Genomic DNA, 26,617 nt, shown 5'->3' with positions numbered 1-26,617 from the left:
AAAGGGCCCCAAAGCACACACATCCCTGGGTCGCTCCTCTTTTCAATTCGCTGCAGCTAGAGACTGGAACGAGCTGCAACAAACACAAACTGGACAGTTATCTGAATCTCTTCATTTAAAAGACTCAATCGGACACTCTTAATGACAGTTGTGGCTGCATTGTTGCCTCTACCCTGTTGACTGTGACCAATAATGTTTGTACCATGTTTTGTGCTGCTATGTTATGTTGCTGCCTTGCTATGCTGTCATCTTAGGTCTRTCTTTATGTAGTTTTGTCCTGTATTTATTTATTATTTTAATCCCAGGACCCCATCCCCGCAGAAGGCCTTTTGCCAGGCCGTCATTGTAAATAAGATTGTTCTTAACATACTTGCCTAGTTAAATAAAAAATAAATATGCTTTATACAATCCACAACACATGACATCAAGGGCAAATTGGTTGCAGATTTGGGATGCTGAGTTCTTAACATTGGTGCAGCAATGCTTGATGCAGGGTAAGAAAATAAAACTGAAGAAAAGTTATACTGGAGTATTATCTAACCACTTGCCTTGTGTGTTGGGTTTGACATTGACAATACACTGGAGATATTCTAAGACCTGATCCAGTGTACATGCGTTTCCTGAGAGCCCATGGATATGCCAAGGAATATGACACTGTGATAATGAATCCCCTTTTGGTACCAAACACAACCAAGGCAAGTTTTCACTTCAAATTAAACAAAAAAAGTTGAGAAACCTTGATCGCTTTCTCYAAAAGAAAAAGTTATGGACATGCAGTTTGAGGACCGCTTTAACTATGGCAATGACAGCAGTATATTCCTGTCACAAAACAACACGAGATGTAAGTTGTCAGAACACTCAATCGTGGTGTATTACTCCATCAACTTCTGTCATAAGTGGTTGTCCAATCTCTCTTTTTGCCGAATTTCAGCACATACAGAAGAAAGCAAGTGACGGAGGAGTAAAACTTGGAAGTAATAGCAGGTAACAAATGCCGAACAAGTACACAAATCAATCCTGCCCGTGTTTCTCTCCTTGACAGAGCTAAGATATGACTTGCCAGCATTCTACAAGTTCCAAAAATCTAAATCGTTAAGGGGTAATGTTGACAAAAGTCTAAATTAGTCTGACGCCATGCGCTTTGAAAATAGGCCCGAGAATCTAACTTTTAAAAATCAAATTTTATTGGCTATTCACAAAAGCAAATTAGAAAGGAACAAGATCTGGGCTTTAGGATTCAACAGTATACACGATTAAAATAATTGAGGAAAAATTTAATGGCAATGAACAACTTTCTAATGACATGCACGTCTTTGTATGGAGGTGACTAACAAGCATAATACACTCCTGTTGAAATGAAATTATATGTTCAGACGCAGTCAACAAATTAAATCCATATTAAATAAGACAAACCCATTAAAAAAAAATTGTTCAGGGTAGAAATTTACCGTTTCCAATCTTGCATTATAAATTGTTTTCTAAGTTGACATCAAGGTGGACTTTCTACAGTTCTCATGAAGCCTCCACTGGAATGAAATAAAGTTGTTCTGTTTTCAGTTAGTTTCTTTTCAAATACAATATTACATTGAGATGTGCAGTACATATCATTTCTAAGAACCATTCTGAGTTTTGACAACCTTTGCAGCTGGAGCATCAGCATCTTTGCCCGCTCCTTCCAGTGATCGCTTCTTTGGACTAGGAGGTGCTATTAGAGAAATGGAAGTTAAAAGGAAAAAATTGTTCCAATGTTTATTTTCTCATTGAAGATTGGTAGAGACATTTGTCTCACCAGAATCCTATGATATTGCATGATTAACATAACTCTCTTACCATCATCATTATCACCATCATCAAATTTGGTCTTTCTGCCTTGGTAGTGTGATTTGCCATCACGTCCACCCCTGTCCCTTCGTCCTCCTCTCCCCCCTCTCCCACCTGATTTTCGGCCACCTGTAAAGAGCGAAAGGAAATGTTCCATCAGATTAGACAGGAAATATTACACCCCCCCCCCCCCCCGAAATCAGTTACCTCTGCCTCTTTGTTTGTTGAGAGATTCCTGTTGGTCTTCAATGATCTTTTTCAGAGTTTCCCTCTCAGCATCTCCCTCCACCACCTCCCACGTAACATCTTTGTCTTTAATTTTTAAGTTTCCTCCATTTGCTTCTTTGGCCTTATCAAAAGCTTCCTTAGCACTCACTCTGAACAAGATAGTACCCTTTAAAATAATAAATGATCATTATTTCCTATGACAATTTCATTTGTGTAACTGAAGGGTGGTTCAAATAGTTTATTACATTAGAATTCTTGCCTCTTTGGCACCCCTGATGAAATCAATCCATTTGATTTGACCATGACCTGAGAACACCTCGTGAAAGTCCTCTCTTGAAACACTGTCAAGGTTGCCTGAAAACTTCAGCAGGCATCCGGTCTGCTCGTCCAGAGATTTCTACAATGCAAAATAAAGCAGAGCACCACTAGTGAGCAACTTTAAACCTCCCTGTTTAGGGAAGAAAAACAACACACAAAAGGTCCTGTTCAATAGGAACAGGAGAAAATCATCTTGAATTGGAGGGGGTACTACACAAACTAGCCCAATAAGAACAGACGCCAGTTTCAAAATGTTTAGTCCTAATGAAGACGACCCCCTTTAAAACATACAATGATTTAGTATTGCACTTCCAGAGATCTTACCATTTCCTCTTCCTCTGCATGTTTTTGTTTTTCGTCCTTGTCTCTATAAAACAGTTAATTTTGCACAATTTACTTTACCATAAGACAAAAATAACATTATTAAGTGTCAGTAATGTGCTCACTGTTTAGCTTTAGCCTTTGACTCCGCTTTCAACTGTTTTCTATCCTCTGCTTTCTTTGCATGGTAGTCCTCTCTGAAAACAAGAGCAGAGTTAATATACATTTTTCACCAGTATCAAAAGGTCATCTTAGAGACTTGGCAATGGTAGCTAAGCCTCCACATACCTTGAGAGTACAATCATTTCATTTTCTTTGAATGATTTGGTGTCTGTGCGTTCAAGGAACTGCTTTGATACTTCTTCAGTGTCGAAAGTCAGGAACACTGAGCCCTGAAAATGGATGGAGATGCTGTGTGTTATTATTACAAAAAGTTCAACCTTAACTGGGAAAAAATATCTCCTGCCACATTACCTTGAACTTCTTTTGCAAGTTTCGTCTCATCTGAATGTTTTCTATGACGCCTTTCCCTTTCAGCCACCCCTCAATCTCATCAAGCGTTGTCTCCAATGGAAAACCTTTCTGGGAGATCATAGAACATGTTTGACATGTTTGTTCTCCAAAACAGCTGTAAGATCTCAATCAGTGGCATCTCAAATATTGGAAACCCCAACTTACAATGTACACAGATTTGTGTTTGAGGGCATCTTTGTACTCGTCATTCAGTTCTGGTAAAGGCTTGCTTGAAATTCTCCTGATTTTTGTTTTATCCTCACTCATTTCCAAAAGGCCAGACTTGGATTTTTTCAGAGACTCAACAATTACGTTGGGATCGGTTGTCAAGCATTTCAGTCTGAAAATAGAGGGGAGAGTTAGGAATCATGTTATAAGCAAGCAACTAATCAAAAAAAAAAAAAAAAAATAACAGGCTGAATTAAGTCCCAAATTCCAATTGAGCAAATAAAAGTAAATTGCACAAACCTGTTAAACTTCAGCATGGTCTCCAGGGTCACCCAGCCATCATCGAGCTGCAACTGTTCTTTGAGGAACTTGTCTCTTGGAAGGTTGTGATCACCAAAGTAGTACTTTGAAGATAAAGAAAAACATGTCAATCAGGGTTGACCAGCATTATCCAGGTTAGCTGTCAGTATAATACCACCATCTTTGGTTATACAGTTACAGTAGAATACATTTTGCTATGACAATATACCTCAATCTGTCGTGCCACCTTCTTCTCAAGTTCAGACATTGCTTGATCTTCTGCCATGATGTGTCTGAAAAAAATAAGTCACACAATTATTAGATCAAAATGTGACAAATCAATAAGCAACACTAACCAAAAGGGAAATGCTTTAAATACAAGTACTAGGCARGTCAGCTAATTACACAACGGACATGCATGCGCAAGACGTATGCATTGAGAAAAGCTTTTGCTTAATTAAGCTTCGAACACATCCGCAGTTTTTTGGCGAGAAATAGTACGCAGCATCATCTGGATATGCATTTTTATTTAACTAGGCAAGTCAGTTATGTACGCAACAAAAGTTCAACATTCACCTTCTGCTACCATTTCTGTCAAGCCGTCTACGCATACAGTTTGACGCATACGTTCGATAAATCCAACATACGCACCACGCCCAACGCACTGCAACGTAAACGCAGCGTTTCATTGGAAATTAATGTAATTCTGGTGTGCCAAAATACATCAACACTGTCGGTGTGATCGAAGCGTTACCCACGTTTTCACTCCTGGCTAAAGACAGTCATGTTACCCAGCCTACCAAGCTAGCTAGCATTATATAATGCCCATACTGTATGAAGTATTTTCGTTTACTAGTAGTTACAGTAACAGCCTCTAAATTCAAACAAGTACATGACCTAAAAGGGCAGTTTACACCATGATGCAGTTTACACCATGATGCAGTTTACAGTGAGGCCAACGCGTAGTTACATCAAAGATGTTCTTATATGGACAAGATAGTCGAGTGACAATTCTAACAATGGAAATACATGTCCTCAAATATGGGAGGCAGGCAGGCGGCGAGATCAGCTGGGTCCATTCTAGCCAACGAGGGCAGATAGTTCTGCCTGTTGTTCACACGCCTCCAATATAAGGTCGTTTTTCAAAGTTGCCGAAATGCCACGTGCGACCACTTAGATCAGTGGATTATTAACAACCTAACCATTACGAAACTTCTATTTTACCAAATATGCCTCGCGTAGTAAATTAGCAATTACATTTGTTGTTGACCAAATTCGACATTTATTGACCACACAAATTCCTCACTTCGTTGTCTTATTTTCGTGGACCGATTTTGGGCAGAGTAAATTATCTCGCTTCGCCTCTTCCTCTCTGGCTACATGAACTGTGTGCTACCTCGTTAGCTTGCTAGCGATCAACTGCTTATTTTCTCCACGGGCCTCAAAAATACAAGATAGGAGGGTTCTTTACCAAATACAATGCATTGTATATGAATATCTACCGCTGTTAAATTGTAACAGATTTACTTACTGTGATAAATTGACCTACTACCTGCAGAGATGCTGGTTCTCCAGAAGACTTTCTACCACACTACGCTAAATCACGTTGGCAAGCAAGCACGTTCTACGGAGAACATTGAGGGCCAAAACAAATTGCTTTCTGCACTGCAGCCAGGGCTACAGCGCCACCTGACTGCTGCGGAAGTACCTTACGGTCAAAGGTTTTGGTAAATATTGTATTTTTATTTACACGTGTTAATTGATTTGTTAGAAAATATTTGGACAGTAGGCAGAATTCACACATCACACTCTACAAAATCAATGAACATACAACCACCACATCTATGTGCATCATCTTGTAGATGGACGTTACATTTATCAAGTAAAATCAGGTGCATGAAGCGCATCAATCAGCCACAAAACAGTTGTTTTAGTTCATTATTTTTTTAAACATTCAGAATCCGATGTCTCCACATTTGCAAACTGATTAATTGTGCATAGCCCAAACCCTAAGATTCAGATGTAAGGTTGATACCCACCTGGTGACATGTGTCCTTCAAGTGTAGAGATTTGTTTAAAAACGGTGCATTTGTGCATATCAGTGCTTTATCAGGTTAACCAGTATAAAAGTACACAAATGGTAGTGTTAAAGTGCATGAGAACCAGTGTGTTAGAAGCCATTCAATGTAAGTTGATWGAAAATTGTGCTTTTTTTGTAATATTAAACCAGCAGCAGTCATTTGTCACTGAACATTTGTTTTTGGCCAAATGGTTATAAAGATGCTCTAAATAATGTAACTTTTTGTATAAAGATTCTTAGCACCTGTCACACATGATTAGTATGGCACAAAGGACTTGCATCCATGGGATTTAGTTGAGGTTTGTTGTAAAAGTACATTGAAAGACACAACACACTGTAAATCCAAATGCAGCCGTGTGTGCTTGCTGGGCTGGGGAGGTTTCCCACAACCTCCCAGGTGTCCAGCTCAGGGTCAAACTTCTCAATGCTCTGCAGATAAGTCCCCTTTGAATAGGAATATCCCCCACTCACATAGATGTAGCCATTGATCACTACAGCACCACACTCCATCCTCTCCATCATTGACAACTGCCTCCACTCATCTCTCTCTGGATCTCATCCTAGTCTGTCCTCCCAAGTACAGTTTCCTGACTAAATATATTCCATACAAATGAAAATATATGTCCACTTCCTTTGAAATGTGTCATAGCTGGATGAGGAGTTATTGTGACAATGGCCCGATTTTTTTTCCATAGGTGCTGCCTCCTCTGGATCCATAGTGGCCCCCGGTCACAAATATTGTGCCATTTATGACACAAGCAGTGGCATTTCCTACACCTTTCAAAGAGGAAGCCTTTTATCATGAAGAGTGAACAGCGGAACACATGACAAAACAATGATTTCATTAGTACTRAGTGAAATATTTTTCATGTTATCTGAATGTGCAGAATAACTTAAATCACTATTTACAGGTCAATGGCTGAGAATCAGTGGCCCAGACAACCATGTAAAATTGACAAATTCAAGACACAATGACAGTGCAATAGAGCAACACAGGCTTACATGTTTGCCTAGGAGTCTTATTGTAACAAACTCCTTTCTGTATAGTTGTTCTATTTATGTTTTCATACTTTGAATCATGTTGGCTGTAGGGAATCATTTATTTTTTAAGGGGTCATAGAATTCAGTCTCAAGTTGTATAGCTCCCCCCCTGTAGCATAGATACAGCCATGTCAAGCAACAGAACAGTGGTAGTATCTGGCAGTGATCATGGGGCATCCCTCTGTGCACTTATCGAAATCACATTATAAATTCAAACTGTGTCGAGGGCTTCAATAGTCGGTTTTATAACCCCGTCACAAATATAGCTCTCATCTGGTCAGTCATATATTTTCCTTGCGCCCATATGTTGCTTATTGGATCCCATATGTGGACTTTAGAGTGGATGTCAATAGTTCCCTCTAATAACATACATCCTTGACAGTTTTTTCCTGCTTGTTGAAGTCTCTTTGCAGTTGGTCTTCAAAGCGTGGACAATAAATGACCTTACTTTTCCCTCATTGCCTAGTAAGCACAGTCTCTGTCCATCCAGGGCAGTCTTGAAGTGCATCTCATCCAGCTCAAGATGGATACAACAGAGTAGGCCCTGAATGTGATCAACACGGTTAAGAAAGTCATGGGTGAGCCATTTGACCACAGCATCTAGGAGAACTTCATCGTTCCATACGTTGACTGAACTCAGCCTGTCGTAGTCCACCTCTAAGAACTCCTCCTGTTGTATGAGCATTACCCTTCGTGCCTCCCACTCAGGGCAGATGTGCAGCACAGCAAAAGAGTGCATTCCCAGGCAGTTGTCCACATCCAGGAAGCGTATAAGGAAGTCCTTGCAAGCAGTCTTCAGAGTTTAACTGTAGGTTTGCTGCCTCCAGCAGGCTCTGTACATTTGTCTCAGAGATGCTCACCCTGGAAGTGTATATGTAGTTTACCAAAGCACTCAGAAGTTCATAATCAATCCCAGTCAGTTTGAAGAGGTTGTTTGACCGTGCCTTCATGTCAGCTGTGAACATGACTTTAAAATAAGAGGTGAGCTGACAAAGCTGCCTTGTGACAGTGAGATACTTGTCCTGTGGCACATTGTAGGGTGATCTGTGTGAATGTCACCTATGTAGAATTCTTTCAGCGCTTTCAATAGCTCATTCGGCTGGGGGATGCCGCAAAAATCATAAATGTAGCTTTATTTTCCCCTGTCAGACATGATGGCTAGAAAATGAAGATAATGTCTAGCATTTACTTTTTGGGGTGTTTATTTCTGGTGTCCCATTAATTCAACAAGCCTGACGAGAACATTTGGGGGAAAAGTCTTACAGCATTAAGGTTAAACAGCATATATATATATATATATATATGCGTTCATCTGTAGTCACACTATTACAAACATAGGCTAAAACATTAGGGCTATTTATATCTATCCACGCATGAGTAGGCTACGAGGACGGGAAATTAAGTATATCATGTCATATTCAGCAGCACACAACTTCCTATTCCTAAATCACTTGATTCCAATCATTAATCTTCAACGCAACAGTCCCTCGTTCACGCCACCATATAATGGCACGTTCTGTGCTAAACCGGCGCTCGCAGTGTTTTTGTTTGAGGGCTCTGACAAGGACTCGCAGACAGTTACCTTAAATTAGCTCAGGACGGTGGCAGCACACCTGTCCGAATTTTTTTTCTCTCTCCTTGTGTATAATTAGTCGCTGTCTGTTATCCTGCTCCATGTTACTCCAGTCAGCTTCCCATATAATAAAGCCAAGCAGACGGCTTTAGTTTATTAGTATTCCAGTTATTTCCTGGACACGCATTCTCCTACCACGGAGAATGAGCCTAGACAGCATCGATGCGCACAAGGAGACTCCAATACCATAAGTGAACCAAACAACGATATGGTTGGCAGCCTATTTAAATTTAATTGAGGAATTCCCCCACTGCAAAGAACCACCTCCCATTCAGTCTCCTTCGTTGCCATGGCAGTTTTAGCCGAATATGGATTTAGATTGCATAGTCTAACACGAGACTGTAGTGTGGTGCCATGAACAAGCTCGACGTCAAACCTTGACTAACACCGATTGTGGTTTACAACCTCACTGCAACTTAGAATCATCTAAGTGATGGAAATTTGACTTCAACCTTCACGGTTTAAAATGTATTAAATATATWTTTTTTTAAATCTAAATTACTAAGAGYCTGGTAGTCAATAACATAGCAGATGTTATCTTTATTGCACCCAAGGGAATACCAAATACTAGTAATAGACTAGTCACCATAGAAACCTAGGATGCACAGCAAATGCATTAGAGTTTATTGGCGAGTTGAGAGGAGTTGTTTTTTGTTTCCCCATTTCAGCTACCCTCCTCCTGGTGTGTTTACATTGAGAACATTTACCAAAAACAGGCAAATAGAGAATACAACAAAATATAAACCAGTGTAATAATGTAACACTTTTATTAAACGCTACATATAGCCAGCATCTCTACAATAGAAATGACAGAGGTGCATTTTTAGTAACTTCTAAGTGTTTGTGTTGTAAACCAAGTATTGCAATGTTAAAAAGCAAAGAAACCATTTTGATTCATTAAGTAATCAGTGGTTAGATTTTTAGACATTGGAATGCTCTACTGGTCCCTCAGCATTGTAACAATGCTATCACCGCCATTTACACAGAGAGCTGTGCTACTTCTTTCACTAAAGGTTTTAAAGCACCAAGGTCCCCCAATAGAGAGGATAACCCAACACAATACCACTGATCTCCACTACGAGCTGCAGGGGCACTGAATGACTCCATTTCCACTCCTGCCGTGGCCAGCAAACCTGAGGAAAGAGTGGGAGACAGCCAGTTTAAAATAAATTAAGTTATTCTGGTCATCTGACATTTACAGCTGGAGAGAAGCTTGCTGTCAAGTGCTAGTTCAGTGTAAACACATCCTGATGTGAAAAGGCAGAAAAAGTATGGGTTAAGATTGCATACTGAAAAAATTTATCATTCAAGTAGCAAAAAAGGGCTATACCTGGCGCTGCATAGAGAGAGTATAGCTCCTATGATCTCGATAAGTCAATCGTGAGGTTACAATGTCAAATGATTTTCTCACCGGTTACGGAGGGCATGAGCTGAGGAGAAGCCGCAGCCTTTAAGAACAGCAGGTTGCCACTGAGAGAGACAGGCTGTCGGAACACGCTGTGGTTCAGCTCCAACAAGACTAGTGCGCCTCCCTGGACTGAACCAGTAGCTCTGTAGCTGGAGCCGTTGACAGAGATCTCAACCTCACATGCACCTTGAGTCAGACCCTCACTGTGATTTCTGGTTACCTGAGATTTAAAAACAGTCACTCTGATAAATAATCTTATGTTACTCAAGACAACATTAATAAATTACTCTATTACACAAGTTATTAACAGAATATGACCTTTAGCCAAGTGTCAATGGGGGCCATTTTACCATGATTCCAGATTCCTTGGCCAGGGTCAGTGAATTGACCAGGTTGGGGCAACTCTTGGACACATCAGTAAGTAATCCAACCATTACTGCTGAAGTCATGTAACCAGAGGAACCTTTCAAGCAGTCTCCTAGTTTGTGATAATAACAAAAAGAAACCATGTTCAGTTTGATATACAAGATTATACCACAAGAGGGAGACAAACCAAAGAGCACAACACAACCTGCCCCTAATACCTGTATGCCAGAATGGCTTCCAAAGTCTCCTTTCCCTTCCAATCACTGATCTGAGAAGACTGGTTATCAAATGTTGACAGGCTTTTCAACAAAATCTTAATCTATCAAGCCTGTTCAGCAGTTTCAGAAAAAATGAAGCAATTGAAGGATATAAGGACAGTCTAATGCCTTGCAGTGCTTACCTTGAGTTGTGATTTGGACTTGGCTGAAGGGCTGTTTAGAGGTGGTGCATGATTTCAGCACAACTCCTATGGCCTCTCCTAGTTTGATCCACTGGTGAGACTCCGGGGAGAATGTGCTTGCCAAAACCTGGGCATTCACCTGTGCACACACCACATGTAATGTGACCAATCAAATGTGGTTTGTGCTTCATTTTGGAAAGATAATCAAGATCTATTGTATTGAGCTGCATTGTTTTTCCCCGTTAAATTTCACAATTAAGGCAACCGGTTTTACAACACTTAATGTGGAAAACAAATTGTGTTGCCAAGTATGACTCAATATTGAATATACATTCTTGCAATGAAACCATCACAATACTTTGAACAGTTTAGGGTTACATTGTTAAAGGTCTGAAAGCATTGTTTTTTTTAACTATTGCAACAGTGAAACCATCAAAGAAAGAACCCATTACAAATCGGTCACCAATAGGCATTTGCTAATAGGCATTTGCTTGACTGTAATATAAAAGTCAAGAACTCACTCCCCCCCCCCCATTAGTCCCTGGGTATTTATTCCGGTCAAGCAGCGTGTTTTTCCGTGCTCTTTCGAGTCGCTCTTTTGCTAGTCCTCACGTTTTTTTACCCTTGCCTGCCTCGACTCTGAACCCGCCTGCCTGACCATACTGCCTGCCCTGACCTCGAGCATGCCTGCCACTCTGTACCTCCTGAACTCTGACCTTATGATCTTTTACCTGTCCACGACCATTCTCTTGCCTTCCCCTTAGATTACAATAAATATCAGAGACTCGAACCATCTGCCTCCCGTATCTGCATCTGGGTCTCTCCCTGTGCCCTTATACTCACTGCTCCAACCAGGCCCTTGCCCATCACCATGTCCACAATCTGCAGAGCGATGTCCTGTCCACAGCGTGCCTGGGCCTCCTTTGTACTGGCTCCCAGGTGAGGACAGCTGATCACATTGGGATGGTTCACCAGGGCACGGTTCTCTGGGGGTTCCTGGGAAAGAAGGGAATACCATGATGTTCGTGAATGTCAATACAGGGGTAGACAAGTAATACCAAAATGGAACTTAATGTTTGGGTGGTTTAAGTGATGTGATATTCTTGCCTCAACAAAAACATCGAGGCCAGCCCCTCCACACTGTCCAGACTCCAAAGCTCTGAGGAGAGCATCCTCATCGATGATGCCCCCGCGTGCACAGTTCACGACCTTTACACCTTTCTTGCACTTAGCAAATGAGGTGTCGTTCAGTAGACCTAGGAGAAACAACTTTACCTCAAGTGGAAAAGCGCTTTTCACCCTCCAGTACTACAACCATGACCCTTCTGTAAAACTCACCAGCTGTAGAAGGCATGAGGGGKGTGTGGACGGTGATGTAATCACACTGGGGCCACAGCTGTTCCAGGGACATCTGCTCCACCCCCCAGGTAGCAGTCACCTCAGGAGGAGTGATTGGATCATAGCCGATGGTCTGTCGAAAGCAAATTCAGTTAGTATGTAGACGATAATACTACAGTAGGCAGCTTTGAAAGATTGTTTCTGCTTTTCACAGGATTTTGAACTGACCTTCATGCCAAAGGACTGCATTCTGGTGGCAACTTCCTTTCCAATTCTTCCAAGTCCAACTATTCCAAGTATTTTGCCATACATCTCTGCACCCATGAACTGCGAAATCATTAACACAACTTTGATCCAGGTCCCTGAGGAGCGTGAGACTCCACAGATTTAAAGATCAGATTTGATTAGTGATGAATGGCTGAACACTGGGGTAGACCACGCGACAGTAATTGCTTTGTGTGTCAAAATGAAACTCCTAATGAGGGAAGCCAAAATATTCTACCTTTTTACGATCCCAGTTCCCTGCCTTCATGGACATGGCTGCTTGTGGCACATGTCTAGGAAGATAATGATTTTGAATGGAGTTAAATCAAACTTTTCTGTAAAAGTATGAGAAGGACAATGCATTCGGAAAGTATTCAGACCTCTTGACTTCTTCCACATTGTTACGTTACAGCTTTATTCTTACATGGATAGAAAAAAATAATCCCTCAATCTACACACAATACTAACAAATTTGTTAAATTTAAACATCAATATCACATTTAAATAAGTATTCAGACCCTTTACACAGTACTTTGTTGAAGCAACTTTGGCAGCGATTACAGCCTTGAGTCTTGGTTATGATGCAACAAGCCTGGCACACCTGTATTTGGAGAGTTTCTCCCATTCTTCTCAAGCTCTGTCAGGTTGGATGAGGAGCGTCGCTGTACAGCCATTTTCAGGTCTCGCCAGAGATTTTAGATTGGGTTCAGGTCCGGGCTCTGGCTGGGCCACTTGTCCCAAAGCCACTCCTGCGTTGTCTTGGCTGTGTGCTTAGGGTCATTGTCCTGTTAGAAGGTGAGCCTTTGCCCCAGTCTGAGGTCCTGAGCAGATTTTCATCAAGGAACTCTGTACTTTGCGCCGCTCATCTTTCCCTCGAACCGGACTAGTCTCCTAGTCCCTGCCGCTGAAAAACATRCCCACAGCATGATGCTACCACCACCGTGCTTCACCGTAGGGATGGTGCCAGGCTTCCTCCAAACGAGACGCTTGGCATTCAGGCAAAATAGTGCTATCTTGGTTATATCAGACCAGAGAATCTTGTTTCTCATGGTCAGAGTCTTCAGGTGCCTTTTGGCAAATTCCAAGCAGGCTGTCATTTGCCTTCTGAGGAGTGCCTTCTGTCTGGCCACTACCGTAAAGGCCTGATTGGTGGAGTGCTGCAGAGATGGTTGTCCTTCTGGAAGGTTCTCTCATCTTCACAGAGGAACTCTAGAGCACTGTCAGAGTGACCATCAGGTACTTGGTCCACTCCCTGACCAAGGCCCTTCTCCCCCAATTGTTCAGTTTGGCCAGGCAGTCAACTCTAGAAAGAGTCTTGGTGGTTCTAAACCTTTTCCATTTAAGAATGATGGAGGCCACTGTTCTTGGGGACCTTCAATGCTGCAGCCATTTTTTGGTACCCTTACCCAGATGTGTGCCACGACAGGTCTCTGAGCTCTACGGACAATTCCTTTGACCTTATGGCTTGGTTTTTGATCTGACATGCACTGTCAACTGTGGGACCTTTATCTAGGACAGGTGTGTGACTTTCCAAATCATGTCTAATCAGTTGAATTTACCACAGGTGGACTCCAATCAAGTTGAAGAAACATCAAGGATTATCAATGGAAACAGGATGCACCTGAGCTCAATTAAGTCTCATAGCAAAGGGTCTGAATACTTATGTAAATAAGGCATGTTTTTTTTTAAATTTTAATACATTAGCAAAAATGTCTAAACCTGTTTTCGCTGTCATTTGGGGGTATTGTGTGTAGATAAAAATGCTACATTTTAGAATAATACGTAACAAAATGTGMWAGAAGTCAAGGGGTCAGGATACCTTCTATATCGTGCAAAGCAATGAAATATGCAGAGGTATTCTGTTTATCTGTTGTAGTGTCTTACCTTGAGAGGCTCATCAAAAGGGTACATGTCAGCTCTGCAGCACTGATAGTGTTGCCACTTGGTGTACTAGAAAATACAATTTACACCATAGTCTAATGTTTAGGGAAAAACCAGATCTGTGGTGATTTGATTTAAAACAGAACTGCATTGAAACTATACACCGATGCATAAACTCAACTTATTTCGAATTACACTTACTTCATAACAATGATGCCCTTTTTAGTGGCAGCATCCACGTCCACGTTGTCAACACCCGTCCCAGCTCTTCCAATGATTTGGAGGTTACCAGTAGCATTGATGACATCAGCTGTCACCTTTGTTGCAGATCTAACGACAAGGCCATCATAGTCCTGGAGAGAATGAACAGACAAAATGACTTGCATGACAATCATCTGTTGTTCATTGGAGTAGTTTGAAGTAGTTAGTATTGACCTTATAGTTGTAATTTGTGCATGCATCAAACTCAATGAAATTATTGATTTGGGCATTACATGGTGTCATTAGATTAGCAGCCTTTGGGCTGGTGTAATTGATGTATAGTCCAACTTTTGCAAGTACTAGGTAGAGAAAATAAAAAGCCCCGGTCTAAATGTGATCCTGGTGTTAAAATCGGCCAATCGAGGGAAATCTGTAAATCTCTGGCGCAGTTGCATCAGATTCCCAAGAAGGCGGTACTAATGATCGACACCAGAGGATAGTAACGCACAAGCAAGACCTTGCTTTTATCATCTAAACTGCAATTGATTTAAATAATATATGTTTTCTGAAACGCAGAAATCGTTGCGTGTTACTTCAGAGACACGCGGTTATTCAACCAATGACCAAACGCGATATACTTTTRCCGTATTATGTTTGATACCAACTGTGAAATGGTATTGTTGCACATTTTAGATAGACATCGTGCAACAAAAATGTAATGGATGCAAAATTAGGAAAATATGTAAGCCCCTACCTTGATCTCTGCAATCAAGTCATCCTTACTCATGTTTTGCTTCTCCGTAACTTGGATTCCATTTTCTTGCAGGATCTTCTTACAACAAGGATCAACAGTTTCACTGATTAAAATGCGTTTAATGGATATTGGGGCCATTTTGCTGTTCTCAACAGCTGCGGACAATTTCCCAGATGGACGAGTGAACCTTTACGTAAGCTGCTGGTGGACAGACACTGAAAAGTTCTCAATTCAGTTGGTTTTGAATGAACATTTCGGATAAGGACTGCCCCATTCAAAGTAAACCCGCCTCTTCTCATCTCCAGTTTCTGACGTGGATGCTGAAACAACAAGGAGAGGCCATAGATAGAGAAGCATAGATAGGCTACAACAATGGTGGATAAATTAAGAGGTCCCACTCAGGCCGTTAACCATTGAAAAAAATTGTCACAGTTCCTGTTTGCTTAAGGGGTGGCACCAATGCATTAGCAMCTGGGTCTGGTCTGCTTAGTTTATTGATATGAACCAGATTTAAACAGCGAGTGAAATGTCTCGCTTCATCTTCAGTCTTTGCTGTAACCACAGAAATGACTTTGATATAACTTATCGGACCAGAAATACGATACAATCATCACCTGGCAATGTTGTACAGTAGTGATACAATTCTGCTGACTGAGTTTAAAATGAAAATGTTATTCAAAACTGAAGAACAATTGAATTTCTGTGCAAGCCTCCCCTTCCTAAACGTGATATAATTGTAGCTGATTTCTCAAGAATATGAGTTCAAATTTAGTGAGCCAGCTTTCAAAGTCTGTGCTAGTCTAATTGGGGTGTTTGAATGTGTTAAGCCTATCACATGACAGGCCCTTCTCTGTTCGTTACCTCGAATAAAGCGCTTGTGTGATACACCACGCCTACTTTTACCGTCTTTCTATGGCTAAGCAGTTAGCCGATCTGTGCACTTAGCCGAAATTATTTATCTAGTGGTCTGTGTATTGTATTGAATACATGTATAGACAATTCAAATAGCTAGATATGTAGGCAATCATATGAAATACAATGTAACCATCAACAGAAATGTGTGAAATGTAAAACAAATGTAATTAATCTAGGAATTTCACAAGCCACATTTCTCCATTAAAAAAAGTTAAGAAAAACATTTGCTGCAACAGCAAAGAAATAATAATCAAACGGAATAACATTACACCAAATAACATCTGAGTAGGCTACAATTCAGAATCCAAAGCCATTCATATTACATCTGTATTGAGTCTAGACAATCTTTGCTTTATTTTCCCGCGTAGAAATGACACTATCTGGTGGGAGATAATGGATTTTTTTTTTTACTTGACAGTGGTTCTTCGATCACTCGTATTCTGATTGGTCTCTGTGTGTTCCCAGGTCTCCGCAACTGGTCTCGGCCTCAAAGCGTTGCTAGGATACATTGCAACAAATGTGTCCATCGTTACTGGATACAGTTCTACAGAAAACATTCCGTCAAAGGCACATTTTTTTACACAACGACGTTGTAAAACGGTCTAGAGACAAGAAAAGTTCCATGCAACTTTCTGTGAGCTCTGAATGCTCTTTTTAGATTCATACGATTGAAACCAAAATACATTCAGACCAAATGGAAACTGCGACTGTTGTCCGGTATGGTCGAAGGAGTGGGTCCAGCAAAACAAGTGTGTTTGACTACTTGCATAGCCTATTCGTTTATTTGCTCTCTTGACGCATGTATGGGTTTGTAACGTTACTGTAGTGTAGCTAATATTGCATATTTTGCTCGGTGTAAAAATGTTTACGCAAAATCTATGCATAGCCTACCACAGCATAACATTGTTATACCATAAGCATTGTTTTTTTTCTCCATTTCATTTCTCCTATTATCAGCGCTAGCAGTTGAGGGGACAAAAGCAATGCAACCATCAGATCTTCGACAAGTCACTGTTTTGCCCAAAGCRGAATGGCTCCGAATTCAAGGTAGTTTGAATCAAGGGAATAAATACAACGAGAGTCTAAAGGAAGCAACCAAACAACGAGAAGCTATGCACCTGAGGTCCAAGGAGGTGGTGAAATTCTGGTCTAACACAATAGCTGTAAGTATCTTTGTTCGTTTTTTTTTCTCACCATAATGCATAATGGTATCTATTATACATGTCTTACTCTGTGCATGTGCACACAGGCAGCCTCAGGATCACAGTCTCATACAAAACATTAGGCAAAACATTTATAAAAGTAAAGGGGATACCTAGACAGTTGTACAACTGAAAGCGTTCAACTGAAATGTGTCTTCTGCATTTAACCCAATCCCTCTACACAACCCACTTGAGTAAAATGTGCCATTCACTTCATAGGGACAAAGACAAAAGAAACTGGAGGCAAAGAGGATTCGGGAGGAACTTGAAGAAGAGGAGAAGAAACAGATGGATATTGAGGAGGCTAAATATCAGGCGCAAAAGAGGAAAGAAGCTATTGAAAAGGCCAAAACTCAACAGTACTACGAGACTGATCGTGTGAAAGGATTTCATGTTTGTATTTCTTATAAGTTAAAATTGTCTCCTGCAATTATTTTTTTCATCTGAAGACGTGCTGTGTTCTTTATAATGTGCACTTCTGAGTTAAATTGAATAAATGCAATATTGTTATTTCTTCCAGAGTGCACTCTTGCTGACAGAGGTCCTGAAGGAAAGGGAGGCCCAGATAGAACTGAAGCAGAGAAAGCAGGATACCTCCAAAGATGTGGACAAGGAAATCATGGATATCATTAAGCGTAGAGAGGATGAAGCTTTGCAAAAGGAGCAGCGGAAAGCTTTGCAGAGGAAGCTTGACAGCCAGGCCACAGCAGAAGACTTAAAACAGCAGTAAGTCTCACTGAAACCTAACAACCTGGCAGCAGTTATCGAAATTGAATATCTATACCACAGACTACCATATACTCTACCATGGAGTCAAATTAATTTAAATGTAGTCCAAATAGAATAGACTGAATGCTCTCAATGGTTTAGTATGATGAATGGTATCTTCCCCCTATTAGGGCAAAAGAACATGAGATGAATAGAGAACGTGAGAAACTGGAAAACAAGGAAGAGGCAGAGGAACTCCAGCGACTAAAAGAGCTTTTTCTGTGGGAGCAATGCATGCAGGAGCAAAAGAAAGAGGAGCAGAAGAGAAATACCATGAAAGCTCACATGGTAAGGTATTTGGATGTTATCAATGTTCAAATGTCACACTCACTAGAGCAATATTGCACAAGATTCATGGGGGTGTGTTAATTAATCCTGCATTTGTATTTAAAGGAGCATCTCTCTAACAGAGATATCATTAGAGCAATAGAGGCACAAAAGCAAGAGATGGAGGAGGAGCGCAGGAGGCTTTTTGCAAATGCAAAACAAAAAATGGGGAAATTGAGGAAAGACAAAGAGGAAGAGATGTTCAGGTAAGTAGACATATTAGGAGAAAGTAAACAGTTCGAGAAAACATTTGAAGTCCCACAATAAGAAATTAGTATAGCTGTGGCATCACTAGTCAACAGGAGTCTTACAATTCTGGAAGTCTCATGGACATAAGCCTTTTTTCCCTCCTAAGAGAGGTCCAAATGCACAGGGAGGGGATCATGAAAACACTGACTGCAAAACAGCAAGAGCAGACGGACAATGAGGAACTCATCGCCAAGGCTATTGCTCAACGGGATGCCAGACAGGCACAGCAGCAGAAGGAGAAAGATGACAAGAGGATGGCTATGCTGAACTCAATTGCCTCACACAGAGAAGCCATGGTATAGCATGTGCACCCTACCACAAGCAAGGGGACAATCGGGAGCTCAAAATATTATTCTCACAAAATTAAACTCAGTTAATATTTATCAATGAATATGCCGGCCTATATGTTACAAAAAACGACTTATCACAATGACACTGGCTTCGTTTTTTTCTTCAGAAAGAAGAACAGGAGCAGAAGGAAAGAGAACACAACGAGAGAGCCACTGACATGCTTTATGCCAAGAAAGAAGCGGACAGAATATTTATTGAAAAACAACACCTGAAGGCACTGAAAATGAAAGAGGATGGAAGAACTTTACAAGACGTCTACATTCATCAAATGGTGAGCTTGGATTTGATTTGCACTTTGCCTTTCCATGATTACAATTCTTGATCATTTTTGGTATGTCAACTATTTTCACAATGACACGTAGTGGAATGTGTCAGCAACAGCAACACTTCTAATGAAGCAACATAAGATTTCATTTAACATTTGAAATCTTGCTGTTTAGGCTGAAAGACGTGCCAAGGAACAGCACATAAGAAAGCAACAACAGGACTTTGAGACCAAAAATGCAGAGCTCATTGCTGTGGAGGAGAAGCAGTTCCAGCAGTATGCAAAGAATGTGATCGATACAGCCACCGAGGCCAAGAGAAATATTCACCCACTCCGCAAAGCTGCCAGGGAGGGAATTGGAGGTGGTCTTGGCCCCATCTTTGGAGGAGTGAGACCAAGTTACTTGGTTCAAGATGACACTGGTGTCCAGATGCCCAATTACGTCGGCAGTAGATCTCAGGACGTCAAAGAGCTGAATGAGACATGTGATATTCAGCAATCCAAGAAAAGACTTGGATTCACATGGTAAACGTCTGTTGAAAAGAGTAACATGGTCAGGTGAAGCATGATTAGAAAAACAATAAACCAATGGAATTCAGCATTTCCTAAGCATTTATGATATACCCCCATTTTGTAATTTATTTCACACTCAAAAAACCCACACTTGATAGGCAAGTTCTTGACTGACCTAGTGGGATGATTGCAGTCTTTTCAGCGCTCAAAGATGATTCATCTCAGAAATATGGAAATGTATAACTAATGTCTCTGAAATTTGATTTTTCGTTTTGTTATTTTACATAATATACATACACACAATTCAATCAAAACTAGTGCACAAATTGGGAAACAATGTTGGTAATTTCTAGCCTGGTCCTAGATCTGTACCTACATGACAAAGATAGTCAAGAGGCTAAAGCACAGATCTGGGACCAGGATATATAGTTRGGTTTCATTTTAATACATATGATTCACCCAGATTAAAATGTGACGTGTCAATGTTATCTTTATATCTATTGTATCAGTTGTCACTCTTCTGTGAAACATTATAATGAACAATCTATAGGCAATAAAACAAACATTTTAGCCATATCCTTTTATTTTAAAACATGGTTCATTGGGGAATATTGAATTCGGACCGTTTTTACAAAGCCAGTGGTTTTCATTTATAGTTTAAAGGAAAGTCATGCCCAGGAATTTAACACCTAGTATGAACTAACATGGAACTTCACAGCAATGTATTTACACATTGCTCTGGTGAGGAATTTTAAACATTTTGAAAGATGTAATGGGTGAAAATCTGAACATAAAATACAAACAAAAATGGATACAATTATACAAAACGAATTTGAGACTGAGGTCAAGACAAAAGTTCTGGTTCCCCGAAACAGGTAAAAAAGAAGAACTAAACGGTATACGCATCTAACACCCCAATCATTTCACAAAATGTCTGCACTCTTACCTGCCTTTCAAGTCAAATTGAGCCTTCTCTGACATCTCCACTTAAATATCAGAGAAAATACTAAAAAGGAAAGGTCTTTTTTTTTTTTACAAAACCATTTAATATGTTGAACTTACAATATGTTCTGTCACAATGAGACTGTTGGTAATTTAAACAATCAAAATGTTGAAAATAACCATATGATTAGTCATACATGTAATATTACTRGAGTCAGGCATATAGCCCAGAAAGACAAACTCATCCCTTCCATTATAATTATCACAATGGAAATACGTCCCCTCAGTACGAGACCAGACTGAAAGAGAACATTTTTAATAAAACCTGACAAAAATGTTCCTTCCAACACTTACCTGTTCAGTCACTTCCTTACTCGACCATTAATAAACATTACATTCCCAACATTTGTCAAATTAGCCTGACAGCGGAAAAAAAATAACTAAAACATAAAATGGCTTTTAGCCGCTGTCAAATCRTATGAAATCTTAATTTGTACAAATATTCCAGAATTGGGTCTGTTGTGATATCTAACAAGTGTCTAAAATAGGTCTACAGCAGAACCTCACACATTATTAGGCATCTGCGCATTAATTTGTATGTTCAAGGATGGACAGGAATGAACATTTAGTGGACTAATCAGTCATCAGAACTTGAGCTGGAGCTGTACTTCTTTTTCTTGCTGTGGTTTTTATCCTTCTCTTGGCTCTTTGACTTTTGATTCCGCTCAGGGTTTTCCCCTGCATCTTTGGACTTGTGAGAGGACTCCTTTTCTGGGCTGCCATCCCTTTTCTTCTTGGAGATGGGGCTCTTTCTACTTCTGTCCTTTCCTTTATTCTCCGAGTTGCTGCTCTTGGACCGTCTTCGTCTGTGAGTGTCTTCACTGTCTTTGTTCTTCCTCTGATGAGATGAACKGTCTTTGCTATGGTCTCTATTGTTGCTCTTACTCCTGGAGCGCCTGCCTCTACGCGAGTCCCTGCTCTTATTCTTGTCTGGACTCCTTGTCCGTTCTCTGCTCTTGGATCTACCTCTCCTCTTGTCCTCCCTCTCTCTGTGGTGCTGTCTTTCCATGCTCTTACTGCGCTCCCTACCTCGCTCTCTGTCCCGTGCTTGCTCTTTGTCTCGAGATYAGGCACGTCTCCCCCTGTCCCTGCTTCTGCTGTTAGATCGGTTTCGGTTCTTTCCAGAGTTCCTCTCCTTGCTTCTAGACTTTGTCCTCAGCTTCTCACCATTTCTTCCTTTTGTCTCCTTTCTGTTCTTAATGTCAGCCTCAGTGGGTTTAGCGCGTTCTTTACTTCTATCACAGTCTTGAGTTCCAGACTCTGTGGCTCTCTCTTTATTTAGGTTTCTGTCCTTGCTTCTTGAGCGGCCCCTCTTATCATCACCTTTGCCATGTTTCTGATCCCTCTCTCTGCTTTTGGACCTACAACTTTTCTCTTTGCTCCTACTGCAGCTTCGAGATTTGGCCTTCTTTGCCTTGTGTTTGTTATGCTTGTCTTCAGTTTTATTAGGGTCCCTTTCTTTGCTCTTGGATCTATGAGAGCGACCTTTCTTCTCCTTCTCTCTGTTTTGACTGGAGTTTTCAGCAGTGTTTTCATGCTTGGTTTCAGAAGTCTTCCTCCCTCTTCCTCTTGGAGCTTTGACACTCTCATTCCTGACCTCTGTCATGTCACCCCTACAACAAAAATACAGAGACAAGTCACCCCCACAGCAAACACAGAATCCAAGTTAACTCTTTGAATAAAACTTAAATAACTGGCCCTTGGCTGATGATCCCTTTTGACAATAGGAGAAATTAGGAAATACTTGAGAAGCCATGTAATTAGATCAGGCTGTTAAAGGTAAAATCAGCTTATCAGTCCAGCACTCACCGTTCAAATATTAACAATAAAAAAGGTAAGACTTACTTGTCACCCTTGATCCAGCGGTCTCCACTGGATGCTCTTGGTGCCCTTTGTACACGCTGCATCTCCTGGCGCCAGTGTGGAGGAGTCTCGCTGTGTCGGAAACGATCCCTTGACCTTGACCTGGAGTGTGACGGAGTTCGGTACCGCTGCAAGTAAAAGATTAAATTGACATTCACTTTCTAGATCCTTGTTTTGCAGAAATGGTATGATAGTACTGTACTTGTTTGATAGTGCACTTACTCTTGGACCTCTGCCTTTAATCGTCCTGCCTGATCTTGTCATCAGAAGTCTCCTCTTAAATGCTGACTGACAATTAAACATTCTGCAACAAAACAAAAAGGTATCTAAATGAATATAGCTCCCAGTTGTAAAGATTCAGAATGAAATGTTGTTCTGTCTTGTCCATGAACTCACCTCTCCCTAGGCTTTTCCCTCTCCCTAGCCTTTTCCCTCTCCTTTCCAGCATCAGCCTCTTCTTTTTGCTGCTGAGGACTTCTCCTCATAAGGAACTTATTTTCTGGGATAGGAGGGATTTCCTCTGGTCGTACCGTAGACGTAACCTCTTCCTCTTTCTCATCACCACTGCCGGGCTCAGACCTACAGACATTACAGACCAGACTTCAAACCTATGCTTTAATGAAGGTGGTTGTGGGAGTTATCATGCTATGAAGCACATTAAAACAGTTTTCAGTACAAACCCTTTCTTATCTTTCTTCTTCTGTTTCTTGTCCTTCTTCTTGGACTCTTTCTTGTGCCTCTTCTTCCGTTTCTTGGATTCTTTATCAGAGTCACTCGCAGATTCAGAAGAGGCATCAGAACTGTCAGAGTCACTTGAGCTGTCGCTGCCACTGGAGATGGCCTTTTGTCTTCTCTTCTCTTCTTTTTTTGCTGTAAATAGTAGAGGACACTTAATGAGCGCTAAGGATACCTTTAAAAGCTTTGATCCTGACGATAAGACAGTCCAAGACCTACAATCTAAAGCAATAACAAGCTTAAAACAACTTGCCAAATTTTTGGGAATCCTACAAACCTTTCGATTTTGGAATGAGCTCGCCACAGTTCATAACTTTCACCTCAGAGTATGGTCTACTGCCGGCATCTGTCTTTTGACTCTCCATTGTCTGAACGACCTCTTGTCCAGAGATCACTTGGCCAAAAACCACATGTACACTAGAATAAAATAAGCAAGTTATGACAGGTGATAACAACAAAGAACAGATCACCATTTATATAACATGCTCTTATTATCAAAAGACAATTCAAGCAGATACAAATGGTCAACTAAGTTGCAATACTTGTACAAATGTTATACTTACCCATCCAAGTGTGGTGTGGGTTTTGTTGTTCTGTAGACCAATAAAAGAAATGGAGCAGAAGATTACAATGAGAGTAAAACATATTTTTGTAAGTTAGGTTCACTCAAGATGCTAGGTTCATGAATGAATGACCAACTGATTCTAGCAAGGCCAATTAAAAATGTAAACATTGATAGACTTACATGAAAAACTGTGATCCATTGGTATCTTTGCCCCTGTTTGCCATTGACAGGAGGTACTCCTTGTTATGTTTGACAGAGAAGCTTTCATCTGAGATACAGACATGACATTAGTTCTTGAGGATGGTTTTGATTAGAATATTTAACAAAATTATCTGTAAAATAGTCCTACCTTCAAAGAATCCTCCATAGATAGATTCCCCTCCCTTTCCATTGCCTGATTTACAGAAGGAATATAGATATTAGAATATCATCAACAACAAAAAACATTTCCACTGTTGTCTTTGGTTAAGGCTAAGGCATATTTCATATACCTTCACTGAAGTCTCCTCCTTGAATCATGAAGTCCTTCACAATTCTGTGGAATAGGCATCCTTTGTAATGCAGAGGTTTTTGTGTACCTTTTCCAATTCCTTTCTCGCCTACACAGAAAGCAATGTTTAAGTCAAAACAGAGATGACAATATGTACAGAATCTAAAGATGGTACACTAATGTCAGACCAAGGCAAGAAAAAGTAAATTACCTGTGCAGAGGCATCGAAAGTTCTCACATGTTTTGGGACAGACATCAGAAAACAATTCTACCACAACTCTGCCAACTGCAAAATAAACCATGTTCATGTCAGTGCATATTTTAGTAAAGCGTCTCTAGCTAAATTTCAGAGATATGATAAACGGGATGGTTAGACCAAATGAAAACCTAAGCCTTCTTACCCAGCACGTTACTGATGCCAATGTCAAAGAAGCAGCGTGGACGCTGAACCTTGATTCCCATGATCAAACTTCTATAGCTGAAACAAGTTTTTTTTGCTGTTAGTTAGCGCAGGCCGCTAGTTGTTTACAAATACAACCATACTACCCATCTCTACAGGCTAATATAGCGTATTAGCCAATTAATTGGCAGAAAAACCAGGCTGCGCAAAATCTGGGCAAGATAAAGGAAATAAAAACTAGTTAGCTTGATCAACATGAATGAATAACGTTAATAATTAGTTAGAGTAAACACAATGCAAACTGAAATGTCCACGCTAACTAGCAAGCTTGCTAGGGAATTACTTGTGCTCATGCGGATTGTGGCCTGCTAGCTAACAGCAGTAGCTCGCTAACGTTATTAACTGTTTGATAGATTTCAGTCTTCCCTTTCATTCAACGTTATTTAAAATTGACATAATTTACAATAGCGTAGACATCATAGAGTTGACCTACACAAATTAGCTCAATTGGCCAATATCTCACGGTAGTTATTCTCAACAAGGTGAAATCGAGTTTCATTTAGCTACCGCTTCTTCCACAATGTTTTCTAAAGATGGCGCGACGGGAAACGTCAAAGCATTTTGGGTAAAAAGATGCGCAGAAGACGACATTTCACGCCTGCGGACAGTCTACTGGTACATCTGGCTGGTTTTGGGTGTTATGATGATTGCTTATAACACTAAAAACGAAAAATTTTCTTCAGTTATTGTTTACCTGCTGCTTGTGTAGAGTACATACAATATAGACTACTAGGGGAGAAAATGATTACATGTAAATTAATGAGGGACTTGATCATGGATTACGGTAAAATTTCACAGACACAACAACGAGACAGATATTTCACCGGATGCAGTGGCTTCAATTTTATGTTACTTTGTAACTATAACATTGATAAGATTCCTACAAAATGATCTGCTTTTCATAGACAAGTATTCTTAGAGTGGTCGTTAATATATAAGCATAATTTCCCCCCACATAGGTATTTCATTTGGAACAATAAGGATATTTTGTATAGAAACAAGTCTTTATTTTTTAAGAACTGGTTCAATAATCATATCCTGCTGGCGAGTTAACTTTGTAATGCAGGATTATTGTTACTCAATTATGAGGAATGTTTATCTCGTTACAATATCCCTGTTACCAGTAGAGAGTTCGCCATAGTCTTTGATGCTATTTCATCTGGAACTCTCATGTTGTTTAGAGGTGTAACAGACTTACCCTCACTTAATCCAATTGACTCTCCAATAGGAAAAATGTGTTTCTCCTTGCTCCCTCAGAACAAAAGATATATAAGGTGCTTTATTTCAAAGGGATATTGTATCCATTCCTTTTGTCACAACTTACTGGAATACATTTGCCAATAATATATGTTGGGAAAAAGTCTGGTTATTACCACACATATACCTGCTTGTTAACAGGGTCAAAGAGGTCTCTTTCAGAAAGATCCATAAGTATTACCCTGCGAATCATTACCTGAAGAAACTCAAAAATACATTAACATTAACTGTACTTTTTGTGTTGAGCATCCAGAAACAGTTTAGCATTTATTTTAGCATTGTCTACATGTAAAGAAATTATGGAAAGATATTCATAGTTTTATAATTGTTAATATTCTTGATGACTTTTGTTTTTTATGGAAGAATGTGCTGCTCGGTTTCCTTAACTATAATAAGGGGGAAAAAATGGCAAAATGTCATATTCATCAATGTAAATACAATAATAAAAAACCACTCTTCCGTGTTTTCTATAAGGAATTCGAGCAGTACATTAAGACCATTCTACATTCTTCGAATAAGAAAGCTGTTAAAACAATCAATATGTGTGTTTCTTTTAAGTCGTTGTTTAATCTGTAATTTGTTGTACCTTAGCATATGTTATCATTGTTTGTTTGTATACT

General features: G+C 40.2%; 3 protein-coding genes and 1 pseudogene across 3 annotated transcripts; 1 reads left to right on the top strand and 3 right to left on the bottom strand.

Annotated features, from left to right (window-relative positions):
* Nucleotides 1-1,162: 1,162 nt before the first annotated feature.
* Nucleotides 1,163-5,301, bottom strand: LOC111974912 (small RNA binding exonuclease protection factor La). Its single transcript, XM_024002986.2, has 12 exons — nt 5,201-5,301; nt 3,899-3,962; nt 3,670-3,773; nt 3,367-3,541; nt 3,163-3,270; nt 2,977-3,080; nt 2,814-2,885; nt 2,692-2,734; nt 2,309-2,446; nt 2,029-2,215; nt 1,831-1,950; nt 1,163-1,705 (listed from the first exon to the last, which is right to left on the bottom strand). Exons 2-12 carry the CDS (start codon nt 3,953-3,955, stop codon nt 1,611-1,613), a joined length of 1,203 nt encoding a protein of 400 aa, XP_023858754.1. The 5' UTR covers nt 3,956-3,962; nt 5,201-5,301; the 3' UTR covers nt 1,163-1,610.
* Nucleotides 5,302-6,743: 1,442 nt separating this feature from the next.
* On the bottom strand, nt 6,744-9,401 carry LOC111972794 (kelch-like protein 23; annotated as a pseudogene).
* Nucleotides 9,174-25,275, bottom strand: LOC111974885 (peptidyl-prolyl cis-trans isomerase G-like). Its single transcript, XM_024002958.3, is given in 26 exon segments — nt 9,174-9,556; nt 9,835-10,051; nt 10,182-10,309; nt 10,598-10,736; nt 11,441-11,593; nt 11,705-11,853; nt 11,936-12,068; nt 12,164-12,262; nt 12,438-12,492; nt 14,084-14,149; nt 14,282-14,433; nt 15,036-15,222; nt 19,445-19,584; nt 21,217-22,240; nt 22,473-22,618; nt 22,713-22,794; nt 22,887-23,069; nt 23,171-23,360; nt 23,503-23,642; nt 23,789-23,818; nt 23,971-24,058; nt 24,140-24,184; nt 24,282-24,389; nt 24,492-24,566; nt 24,682-24,758; nt 25,174-25,275. Coding segments are annotated over 25 exon segments (3,945 nt in total). The 5' UTR covers nt 24,743-24,758; nt 25,174-25,275; the 3' UTR covers nt 9,174-9,401.
* LOC111974892 (cilia and flagella associated protein 210) lies at nt 16,560-19,711 on the top strand. The gene is made up of 9 exons (XM_024002969.2): nt 16,560-16,699; nt 16,908-17,113; nt 17,372-17,545; nt 17,673-17,878; nt 18,052-18,208; nt 18,314-18,453; nt 18,603-18,792; nt 18,954-19,118; nt 19,288-19,711. Exons 1-9 carry the CDS (start codon nt 16,645-16,647, stop codon nt 19,639-19,641), a joined length of 1,647 nt encoding a protein of 548 aa, XP_023858737.1. The 5' UTR covers nt 16,560-16,644; the 3' UTR covers nt 19,642-19,711.
* Nucleotides 25,276-26,617: the final 1,342 nt, after the last annotated feature.

Source organism: Salvelinus sp. IW2-2015, linkage group LG2 (genome assembly GCF_002910315.2).
Source record: "Salvelinus sp. IW2-2015 linkage group LG2, ASM291031v2, whole genome shotgun sequence".
In the NCBI taxonomy this organism is placed as follows: Eukaryota; Metazoa; Chordata; class Actinopteri; order Salmoniformes; family Salmonidae; genus Salvelinus; species Salvelinus sp. IW2-2015.
This window is presented reverse-complemented; position numbering and strand designations above follow the sequence as displayed.

Excerpts from the sequence above, each read along its gene's own strand:
- LOC111974912 (XM_024002986.2), bottom strand. The coding sequence starts at position 3,955 with ATGGCAGAAGATCAAGCAATGTCTGAACTTGAGAAGAAGGTGGCACGA. Across the intron at positions 3,774-3,898 it reads AGGTGGCACGACAGATTGAG|TACTACTTTGGTGATCACAA; the intron begins GTATATTGTCAT and ends TTATCTTCAAAG. Across the intron at positions 3,542-3,669 it reads ACCATGCTGAAGTTTAACAG|ACTGAAATGCTTGACAACCG; the intron begins GTTTGTGCAATT and ends CTCTATTTTCAG.